The sequence below is a fragment of the Protomyctophum bolini genome (genome assembly GCF_963924005.1).
Source record: "Protomyctophum bolini genome assembly, chromosome: 2".
Lineage (NCBI taxonomy): Eukaryota > Metazoa > Chordata > Actinopteri > Myctophiformes > Myctophidae > Protomyctophum > Protomyctophum bolini.
Window position 1 is genome coordinate 21,373,615 of NC_137863.1, and position 12,167 is coordinate 21,385,781.

At 46.1% G+C, this 12,167-nt stretch overlaps 1 protein-coding gene across 1 annotated transcript in view; it reads left to right on the forward strand.

The window, feature by feature from the left end:
• The window catches only part of srgap3 (SLIT-ROBO Rho GTPase activating protein 3), a 107,868-nt gene that overhangs the window by 63,203 nt on the left and 32,498 nt on the right, over positions 1 to 12,167 (forward strand). Inside the window, exons 7-11 of the mRNA XM_080792990.1 lie at positions 2,180 to 2,401; positions 4,117 to 4,218; positions 7,033 to 7,230; positions 7,890 to 7,974; positions 11,932 to 11,959. Of these exons, the coding sequence (XP_080649116.1) occupies positions 2,180 to 2,401; positions 4,117 to 4,218; positions 7,033 to 7,230; positions 7,890 to 7,974; positions 11,932 to 11,959 (635 nt within the window). The remainder of the gene's footprint in view (positions 1 to 2,179; positions 2,402 to 4,116; positions 4,219 to 7,032; positions 7,231 to 7,889; positions 7,975 to 11,931; positions 11,960 to 12,167) is intronic.

Below are 12,167 nucleotides of genomic sequence, written 5' to 3' on the forward strand. Positions count from 1 at the left end.
AAGGGGATAGGCCCCATTGTCTAAAGCCCAGCCCAGACCAACGCAACGCGTTGGTCTGGGCTGGGCTTCCAACAGAAGCCTAAAAGTGTGGTTTGCAACTTGACAGTCCACATCCAGGCGCCAACCTCTGACCTATCGCCATCTCCACAGCATTGACAACGTGATAAACAACAACAGACAGGGCTGTCCGTAAACTGGACAGTGACAGACAGAGATGCCTTGACACATCAGAGCGAGGAGCAGAGATATTTTACCGTTTCCATAGATGGCACTGTTATATTTTTAAGCAATATTACACGAGAGGGTGTGGGTTAACGTGATTATTGCCACGACAGTGATGCGGTCAGGAACGAGACGAAGTCGAGTTCCGCAAGCATCACTGAACTGGCAACTGACAACTGCTTCTTCGAAATGACCTGTGGTATAATATTGTATATTGTATACTAATCTTGTAGTTTTGTCCATTAAGTCATGTGGACATGAGATCGAAGGTGCCTAAAGTGATCATAGACAATGACAACTGATAACATGGATCTGGAGGCAGCTTTACACTGAGATCTGACTCCAGAGGCCCCGATTGGTGGCCGTCCCGACCCCATGTCAGATTCATAGGCCCTGATTGGTGGCCGTCCCGACCCCGTGTCAGATTCAGAGGCCCTGATTGGTGGCCGTCCCGACCCCGTGTCAGATTAACTTTGATGAGGTCGCTGCTGGCTCCCAGGTCTGCCAACTGAAAGGCCATGTCATCCTAAATCCTGTTGAGCTGTGGTGAATGCTATTGTATGGCTGACTGACTGGCCAGTGGGCCGCCGCAAGCAGTGGGGAGGAGGCCTGTTCAGAGCCTTTACCGACCAGACAGCAAAACACCAGCTGGGAAATATGTGGCCTTAGTCATTTTGGCTAAAAGAAAAAAAGTAAATGGTGCATTTATATAGCGCCTTTATCCAAAGCGATTTACATAGATTCACACACACATTCATACACCGATGGTGTCGGAAATCATGCAAGGCACCAACCAGCACATCAGGAGCAACTAGGGGTTCAATGTCTTGCTCAAGGACACTTCGACACCTACTCTGGGGGAGCCCGGATTCGAACTGGCAACCTTGCAGTTACCATCCAGCCACCCCTGAGCCACCGTAATACGCGTAAATACTAATATGCTATTCATACAGTATGTGTCACATGTTTTACAACAGTCTACTGATCCTACATGTAAAAGCAGAGAAAGTCAGTTTGGAATGCTAAGATGAAGCTTCCTCTGCGCTAAAGACCATTCCAATACGTTATTCACATTATTAACTGTCAGTAGCCTACAGCTCCCTCTAAACACCCCCCCCAGCCTAATTAGGTTAGTTCATCCAACTCTGCGTGATAAGGTGCTGTAATTAGCCTGGACGTCCTGCTGTGCGAGCTCCTGTAATCCATGTGTACACTGACTGCCTCTGCATCCCAACGCAATGGGGCCCTCCGGCGAGAATCTTAATTCGGGAATTTAGTTCATGGCTGAGGTCAGGTTAGCGCAATTTCAGCAGGTGATGGAATCGAAATTATGCAACATAATGAATTGTGTACTAGCGAAAAGGGCTGTCAGACTGTTTGACCCACTGTTTGACTATACGATGCATAATGAGGGGCTTAGATTAGGGCTGGCGGAGTACAGAATGTTTAAACTGGATAACCATTACTTCTTCACCAAATCCTCCTTTTTGTCTACAAAGCCCCTTCTTACATCACCGACCTCCTATCCTATCTTAGTTCTACCAACAAAAAAAGAGGCTCAGAGGTGACTGCGTCTTTGCTGTCGCAGCCCCTACACTGTGGAACAGCATTCCCTTCGCTGTTAGTTCTGCTCCCTCCGTTGAGGCTTTTTAATTCAGACTTATTTTTTCTTATATTCACAGGCCTTTGAATCCCCCTGACAATCCTGCACTTTTATGTTGATAGGAAATGTTTTCTTTGCTGCTCTTAACTGCCATTAATGTTTTTTCTATTGCTTGAGTACTATAACTGTGTGTTGTTTTAACCTTTATTGTCTTATTATACTGGTGTATAGTATTGTACTGTATTGTATTGTTTTCTCTGGCCTGTGAAGCACTTTGGTACAATGAGAGTTGTTTATAAATGTGCTAAACGAATACATTTGATTGTGATGTGTTTCCCTCTCTCTCCGTTGCAGTGCTGCGACCTGGGCTACCACGCTAGCCTGGCGCGCACGTTCAGAACCTACCTGTCTGCGGAGTACAACCTGGAGACGTCTCGCCACGAGGGTCTGGACATCATGGAGAACGCCGTGGACAACCTGGACTCGCGCAGCGACAAGCACAAGATCATGGACATGCACAACCAGGTGTTCTGTCCCCCCGTGCGCTTCGAGTACCTGCCGCACATGGGAGACGAGGTGAGAGCCAGGCTTTACCAATACCACTCCCATTATGTGTCATTCCAAAGCCTATACGGGTTGTTGCACAAGGACTGATTGGCCAGTAGCCACTTTGAGTGGCAGTCGGGCCAAAACGCTCTCGCCAGAACATTATTTACTATTCTCTGCCTATCGGGTCGCAACTTACTTCGCGAAGTCCGACACGGCAACTCGCTCGCTCTAGCTTGCTCGGTGGTGTCTCACGTGGCTCAAGGTCGCTTGAGACGGCGGTCAGAAACTATACGTTAGGCGAGAGGCACAGGAGCGGGGTGTGGTGTTTCTGCACAATCCGTACAGGCTGTCGAATGTCGCCTCCCGTACATGAACATTGAACATTTCTGTACCGCTGTCTTTTCAAATATACCCTTTTAACTGCAACATTAATTGTGGAGTACTAAAACAAAAGCATCCCTCTTTGGTGGTTTTGCATATAGACCATAAAGCTTAGCTGCAGTATTCTCTGTACCTGGATCTGGTTTAGCGTCACATTACAGAATACATTGGAACTGAGGAGTGTTCATCACTTGAAAAAGTGTCCCAAACTGACAGGTTCTAAACAGAAATCCACTATATTATTTGCTGACTACTATCTTGTAACCAGGTTGGTTGGTTGGTTGGTTGGTTAATTAATTAATTAATTAGTTAGTTAGTTAGTTAGTTAGTTCTTTAGTTACTGTAGTTAGTTACTGCGAGAGGGAGGTATAGCCAACACCAACTCGGATCGCTGCCCGCCACACTCTCCTATCATCTGGTTCTTGTGACCAGGTAAATGTAGTGTATGTTTTGTCTTTCTCTTTTTATCCCACCAATTACTTCTTTTAACGTCTTTTTTTCAATGGCGCTCAGCACCAATTACTTATTTTTATGTCTTTTGATGTTTTATAATGGATAGCTCTGGGTTGCTAGGCGATCGAGTACCCAGGCAATGAACCGGAAACAAGATGGCCGCGCCTGCCGCCCGTCCACTTTCAATGATAAAACCCATTTATCCTGGATTCTATTCCCCAGATTTCATTTTTGATCAAAGCGAGCTTTTTCTCCAGCTTATAACAACATGTACGTTTGGGGTGAATGAAGAACAGATCGTGGCTAACTCTACATTGCTAACTCCTGGTTCGGGAGTTAATGGTCTTCTAAATAAGACATCCGGCGTGGAGACCTTGGCTCGGGAGCGACACAGACTGAAACAATTCTGGTAGTCAATGAGAAGATTCAGCTATTTGTTATGGAGCGCCGCAGGGCATGTACGTAAAACCGCCAAATGCTTTCTTTGTTTTCAGAGCTTTCTCTCAAGGATGTGCCGGAAAAAACTCTGCCAGCCTGCATAAAATATGCCAAACAAGCCATTTCACGTATAGGCTGGTCCGCCTCACAGTAGAACAATAGGATTAACCCATTTTGAGCGGGAACCCCTTTTGGTTATGTTATGCTTTAGCAGATCTACAAGCTTGTAGGTCTGCTATTTTTGATAGAAAGAAACATAGCTTTTTCAGAAAACTGTCAGGATTTAGAAGATTTTTTTAGAATCTGATCTCAGGTCAGAATGGGTTAAGCGACCCTGTTCGCCCTTTAAGCCCTAGAGAGGCCAGTCCTATAGTTGAATGGTTCTCTTCCCGCATGCAGGTGAGTGCCCAGCAGCCTGTCCATAATAATATAATAATTATTTTATAATTATTCTTCTCATTATGTTACAGGTGTGCCAGGTGAGCGCCCAGCAGCCCGTCCAGACTGAGCTGCTGATGCGCTACCACCAGCTGCAGTCCCGCTTGACCACGCTGAAGATCGAAAACGAGGAGGTGAGCTCCCAGGAAGGCTCAGCATCCTTACCCCTCTCTCACACGTAGTCACATTACCCCTTACCCCTTACCCCTCTCACGTAGTCACATTTATATCAGGAAGACTCAGCGTCCTTACCCCTCTCTCACACGTAGTCACATTACCCCTTACCCCTTACCCCTCTCACGTAGTCACATTTATATCAGGAAGGCTCAGCATCCTTACCCCTCTCTCACACATAGTCACATTACCCCTTACCCCTCTCATGTAGTCACATTTATATCCATTACAACGAGGAGGTGAGCTCCCAGGACGACTCGGCATTCTTACCCCTCTCACGTAGTCACATTACCCCTTACCCCTCTCACGTAGTCACATTTATATCAGGAAGGCTCAGCATCCTTAGTTCTTACCCCTCTCATGTAGTCACATTTATATCAGGAAGGCTCAGCATCCTTAGTTCTTACCCCTCTCACGTAGTCACATTTATATCAGGAAGGCTCAGTCAGCATCCTTAGTTCTTACCCCTCTCACGTAGTCACATTTATATCAGGAAGGCTCAGCATCCTTAGTTCTTACCCCTCTCACGTAGTCACATTTATATCAGGAAGGCTCAGCATCCTTAGTTCTTACCCCTCTCACGTAGTCACATTTATATCCATTTGTAACTCTGAGAATGTACAAATGTGACCAATTAATGGACCCGCAAGGATCCATTTTGGTCGCATTTGTACATTATCGGACAGTGGTGGCACCCAAAAGCCAAGTGTTTGGGGGCGTGCCACGCACCACCATGCTCTGATGGCTGACAGCGGGTCCCCGGTTCAATTCCCCAGCGGGGCAGACCATTTGCTGCGTGTCACTCCCATGCTCTCTCTACTGTACCTAAACCTGTATCGGTAAAAGCTCAGAAAAACGTATTAGGCAAATATTGTACTTTTACTCAGTACGTACAGTTACGAGTTATTTACTTGTTAGATTTTGATTTTGATTACAAAACGTACATTAAACACTTCAGACCTACATACATTTTGGCCGTGTGCTACTTTTGCACTTTTGCTCAATACACATTTTTTATTCCTGACTTTTCATTGCATTTCTACATCGCAGTATTGATACTTTTACTTCATAAAAAAAACGTGAGTACTTTTTCCACCACTGTCTGAATGTATCTCCCCAGAGCCCATAGGAGGAGCCGTACTATATATATGCATACGATCTGTTTTTTAAACTCCGTCAAGGACCCTCACTCCACGGGAGCTGAGACTGTTTAGGTTGTGATAGCACCTAATGAGAATGTTTAGGTTGTGATAGAATGTTTAGGTTGTGATGGCACCTAATGAGAATGTTTAGGTTGTGATAGAATGTTTAGGTTGTGATGGCACCTAATGAGAATGTTTAGGTTGTGATAGCACCTAATGAATGAATGAATGAATGTTTAGGTTGTGATAGCACCTAATGAATGAATGAATGTTTAGGTTGTGATAGCACCTAATGAGCTGTAGAGAAGGTCCTCTCGGTTGTAGCAGCAGCAGACTGCCAGACAGGGGGGAATGGAGAACGCCAGTGCTAATGGTGGTGATAATAATAACCACGGCTTGTCAGACCTGCATGCTTCACATAATGTCCCCAAAATGGCCCCTATCTGTGTCATTTGTGACATTTAATGGGCTGGGATTTTTTTTCATGCTGTTTATGCATCTGCCAGACACGTTTTTTTCTGATCTGCTTTAGTGCAGGAAAGAGATGCCACGTATTTATTTATCGTTTTTTTGGGGTCGATTCGTCTTTCAAATAGATTTTCCTGCCTGGTAAATGAATCCATGCCTGTCCATGAAACTGTCAACAGTTGCTCAAGTTCTATATTTTTCCTTGTTTCAAGCCCCTCCGTCCCCATGAAGCAATGATGTGTTCAGTGTGGTTGTGGTACATATTCCTCTCTGTCACTCACACACAATTGTGTTAACAGCTTCCAATGTTATGAGATGATTTAATCTCCGTCATCAGCCGTTATCAACACCATTCAATGAAGCCAGCATGGACATTTCCACATACTGAGGTTGTTGTCAGCCATTGTCCGACACGACGTTGGTCACGGCGTCACGCCGTCCAACTATTACTAAATCTAGTCAGTCTCAGTCTTAACCGACCATGTACGTAAGTCCCTCAACCTCATCAGTCTTAACTAGCCATGTAAGTCAGTTTCACGATTACAATTTAGGCATTTAGCAGGCGCTCTTAATCCAGAGCGATTTACAGTAAGCAAGAACAAAACACATGGTAACGCATCAAATTGGCCTACATAAAAATAGTCATCATGAATCATACATAAGTTAAGAACCTAACAGTGGAATATCTATATAATGAAACTATGCGTATACACTATAGAGTACTATGTCTATATAAAATGCTATTTAAGTTGCATAAATTGCGCCTATGCATACGCCTGCCCTTTAAGGTCGTCGAGGCTAGGGCAACTGCTACGGAAAGTGCTATGGGCTAAGATGGAGTCTGAAGAGGTGGGTTTTCGCACGATGTTTTCGCTTTAATTTTATTTCCGCATTTCCTAGTTGCCTAGTATGTAGGACATTTCCATATTGGTCCAATATGGACCAATGGTCCAGTTAACCCATTTTGAGCGGGAACCCCTTTTGGTGTTATCATTATGTTATGCTTTAGCTATTGAAAAATAGCAGATCTACAAGCTCATAGCGACTGACATACAGTAGAAACATAGCTTTTTCAGAAAACTGTCAGGATGTAGAAGACATTTTTAGAATCTGATCTCAGGTCAGAATGGGTTGGTGATTCTGGGTTGTTAACGTTGTGTCCAGGTGAGGAAGACTCTGGACGCCACCATGCAGACCCTGCAGGACATGCTGACCGTGGAGGACTTTGACGTGTCGGACGCGTTCCAACACAGCCGCTCCACCGAGTCCATCAGGTCGGTGGCCTCGGAGTCCTACATGAGCAAGATGAACGTCGCCAAGAGGAGAGCCAACCAGCAGGAGACGGAAGTCTTCTACTTTACCGTGAGTTTCTGAGGGGCGCCACAGGTTTAATGTTTGGTTTAAAAACGCCATTGAGAATGAAGGTAAAACGTACGTCATCTTGTCCCTAACACAAACATTAAATGCCATTAACAATAAAGATAATTTAATGTTGGGCAGTTGCCTTTCTAATTGAATAAAGGCGTTCCTCATTTTTAACTTTGAGTGCCCGGATCCTCTCTCTGTCTTGATCCCGTTTTTGATCCGGTTAGGCACCTTTTTAACATTATCACATTTTGCTATCTCCGTTGAGCACTTGGTTAGGACTCGACACCGGGCACTGCACTTCCTGTGGCGGTGTGGAACGTGTGTCTCGAGTTTGAAGTCGGTGGGGTTCTCGATTTATGTGCATTACAGCCGTACACACATACGTACGTATGTACGTACAGAGACATGGTGCATTTATAGAGGCAATCGACTAGGGCCCTGGTTGGAAAAAAGTTTTCAGCATATAAAAATCAAGCCATCATTGCTACACCATTTTGTTTGCAAAAATGAAATTACAGATGGAACAAATGGAATTTGTGTCTGCCTGTCGTCACGGGTGACACCGAGCTACAGTACAGTATGTGGGGCTCATGTTGTCAGACTGCATTAGAGCTGTTCACTCACTTATACCACTCCATTTTGTGTCTTTGCAGAAATTCAAGGAGTATCTGAACGGCAGCAACCTCATCATTAAGCTGCAGGCCAAGCATGACCTACTGAAACAGACCCTGGGCGAAGGTAAGGAAGGGCCTTGTTGTTCTCTGTGATGTGTGTTGATGGCAGGCGTCTTGTCCACAGTGTGGCATCCTCTAATTATGACCTAGAGAATCTGGGGATGAGTCTGTAATACAGACGCCCTCGGGCTCGTGATCATTTAGCTCCTATATAATGAGCAGCAGTGACAGAGGCAAGGGGTTCCATGGAGGGGTGTGGTTGTGCCATGGTTTGGGGATGGGGTGTAGTGAACTACTACAACTATTATCATATTTGATTTTAGATTGAAAATGTTAGACTAGTGCTGCTGCTCAGCAAATAGTCATTGATGGGAACGAGGTAGTGACTGTGGAGGAATACAAGTACTGTACGGTACAACGATTCATTCCAAGCCGACATGGAATTCCAACACTGATGCCATCTATAAGAAAGGTCAGCAGTGGCTGCATTTTATGCACAGACTGAGACAGTATAATGTGGGAAGAATATCTAATCTAAGGCAAACAAAAGGCTACCTTTGAACATAGTTCAACCAGAACTATAATTGTTAGCCTTTTATTAGCAATTTGCAAAAGAGTAGCAGTTAACACTCTTATCGCCCCAGACGGAGACAAAGTCAAAGTCGTACGATTAGTCACACACCTCCGATCTCCGCATTTGACCATCTCTTGGAGCGGTGAGCCGCAGCGTGCGCCACGCTCATTAGTTGATTTGCTCCCAATCCAACCCATTGATGCCGAATGCAAAGCAGGGAAGCATTGGGTCCCATTATTACAGTCTTTGGTATGTCGCGGCCGGGGATCGAACCCCCGACCTCCCAGTTTCAGGGCGGACACTCTAACCACAAGGCCACTGTCTGGTTAAGATGGTGTCTGCGTCTGGGCGTGCTACATTTTAATGGTTCTAAATGACACTGGGCGTTACGAGTGATCTATCCAGTGAGTTAATAATATTCAAAAGGAAGGCGATCACATGGAAACGCATGTCCTTTGAGGTCTGGACTCCCTCTCTGGTCAGTGATCTGGCTGGTGTCTGTAGGTCTGGACTCCCTCTCTGGTCAGTGATCTGGCTGGTGTCTGTAGGTCTGGACTCCCTCTCTGGTCAGTGATCTGGCTGGTGTCTGGAGGTCTGGACTCCCTCTCTGGTCAGTGATCTGGCTGGTGTCTGTAGGTCTGGACTCCCTCTCTGGTCAGTGATCTGGCTGGTGTCTGGAGGTCTGGACTCCCTCTCTGGTCAGTGATCTGGCTGGTGTCTGTAGGTCTGGACTGCCTCTCTGGTCAGTGATCTGGCTGGTGTCTGTAGGTCTGGACTCCCTCTCTGGTCAGTGATCTGGCTGGTGTCTGTATATAAAATAGCCTCAGGGAGGGTCCTGCCGTGTAGTGATTCCATTTCCAGGCCATAAGAGATAATGCCCCCCCCCCCCTTCCCGGGGGGAACCCTTGTCGCCTCATCCGTGAACGGGTTACGCCCAATCAATCAGCCGGGCCCAGACCAGGCCCATGTCAGCAGCTGCTCCGGCCGAGCGGCACCAGGGGTTCTCCTAATGGAAAAAGCCTGCGTTGCTTCAGAGACAGCTGAGGCTGGACAGACTGACCCAATCTCTTTTTAGAGTATCCTTCAGCTTCCTTTCTCTATTCTGTGGAAAGCAACGGTGGTCATTCATTATATATTCATTGATTGATTGATTGATTGAATACTTTATTTGGCAGAAATGTAAACGGTACAGAGTATACAGTCAAACACGTCTAACAAGGATATCGTAGGGGGGGGGGGGGGGGGGGAGTCCTTGTGGTCTTGTTTACATTCAGGTCCTGGTTATTTCAATTCATAATCATGACATGATCAAATCATCACAAATAATGTACAGGTTGGGAAAAAAGGAAGAGGGGGGGGGTAGTCACTTGCCATTTCCTCTCCCTTTGGCCGGCTGAAAGGTGGATTTTCAGGCCTGTTTTAAAGGACGCCGGGCGGCGGTGATTAGCATTTTTTGAGGGAAGGGGTCAGGGCATTCCACGCGTGTACACCTGTACATGTCACTTGTACACTTAGTCACAACATACACAGGCCCTGTCTCATATCAATCTGACGCCCGTGTGTGGGAGGATGTCTTTGAATGGCCACAGCACTGAGAGCAGCAGGCGGTGTGTGTGTGGATAGAGAGGATGTGGGGGTTTGCATTAAGTCCTGCCCATGTTTAATTATTCAGGTTATCATTCAGGGGCTGCGGGTTTAGCTCATTAGCCCTTTTGCTTCAAGACCAAAATAGACAGTGTGTTTACGCACACACACACACACACACGTGCGTGCGTGCGTGCGTACGTGCGTGTGTGTGTGTGTGTTTCATTCTGGGAACTGAAATTATGTCAAACCCCATCTCAGTGTTTGTTTCTGCTTGGGAGAGCCCGTGTAAATGTGTGAGTGCTGGGAACCATCACTCATTGGAATGACAAGTGGCAAACGTAATGTTTTTTCTCCACCTGAACGCTCCAGAGACTGCGCAGTGCTCTTCTTTTTTTTTATACAACTGCCAAAATTATGTATATAGAGAAACGTGTCAGCCTTCAGTGTCTTTGTCCGTGGTAAAGCGGACTGTATAAACTGTTGGGATAGTGTTCTGGTCTAAAGTCTGTTGGGATAGTGTTCTGGTCTAAAGTCTTTGTGCACGACGTGCAGTCAATGGTCAAGTCAATAGACGGACAAAGACATCTTCTTTAGCCCTAACTCATAAAGCTGTGCTCTTTGAAACGGCTTAATTTATGCAGACGTGAGAGGCAGGCTATTATCCTCCCTATATGGGGGGGACGTACGGGACGCTGGTAGAATGCGTGTTATCAGAAATAGAAAAGAGAATATGCGTTTGGCCTACTAGGCTATACTGCCTAGATTTGCACACATTATCCAGCTAAGAAACAAACGCAGCATGGTTGAGTTTGATTCTGTCTTTGTGCTGTATGATGTATTATCCTGTGTGTGCGTGTGTGTGTTCTTAATATTACTATACTATGTGGGTTTCCCCCAAGTATTGTTGAATTTGAGAAATAGATTGTGAGGACAATTCTCCCCACGACATAAATTGTTGTTATGTTTAAAGAAAGATCTTTTAGGGCTTAAAATTAGGAACAGATTCAGGTCTGGGTTAGGATTAGACATGCAGGGACTTTAGGTTTAGGAGTTATGCCTCACTTTTAGTTTTAGTTGTGAACCAGTGTTGCTCACCAAAAATAGCGAGCCGCCAAAAGTCCTAAAAGGTTGATGTCCTCACAAGTACTGTATAGTAATGCGCGCGTGCGTGGTGTAGCGTGGCGTGGAGTGGCGTGCGTGCGTGCGACCGTGCGTGTGCATGCGTGTGGCATTTATTTCTATGTGCCACATTTCAATATGCATGTTTTGGTCTTCAGATTGGAACAAAAGACTCAGTGAGCCAGTGCAGACATCGCTCAGTGTCACCATGTTAGATGACCTCCCCCCCACCCACCAACCACCCTTCACCCCCCACCCGTCTGCTGCCCACCCTCCCTCCCTCGCCCCCCACCCACCCCCCCTCGCCCCCCTCCTCATTCTTTGCTCTGGGAGCAGCAGCCAGACCCCCTTCCCTTCCCTTCCCTTCCCTTCCTTTACTTTACTTGCCCTGCAGGGTTCTCTGGGTCCCTTGAGGTTTCTACGACGACTCATGAATAGTGGGGTTTTTTTTCTCTCTACAATACTGATGTTAATTGAACTCACTTGGAGAGTACTGTGGATAATATGGAGCCGCTCCATCTTTTTAACACTCTCCCAGAGTTCAATGCTCAGGATTTTAAAGTGTATGAATGACACACACACACACACACACACACACACACACACACACACACACACACACACACACACACACACACACACACACACACACACACACACACACACACACACACACCACCACCACTGTAAACAGCCTTGCATGTTTTGTTTAATGATATTTCCTTTCTTTTTCGTCCACAGGTGAAAGGGCAGAGTGTGGAACCACGAGGTAAGATTAAAAAACTAAAATCCTCCACTCCACAACCCATCAGCACCATTTTGTCCTTTGTTCAAACATAGCCAGCCTGATGGAGGGGAAAGGAACTGGTTGGAATAACGTGTTCCTTCCACGCGCTACGTCCAACCAGGGAAACTCCCCCCTGTCAGGTGTAAAGGAGACACTCAAGCATGAAGGAAGCATGAGTTAAGTCCGTTGC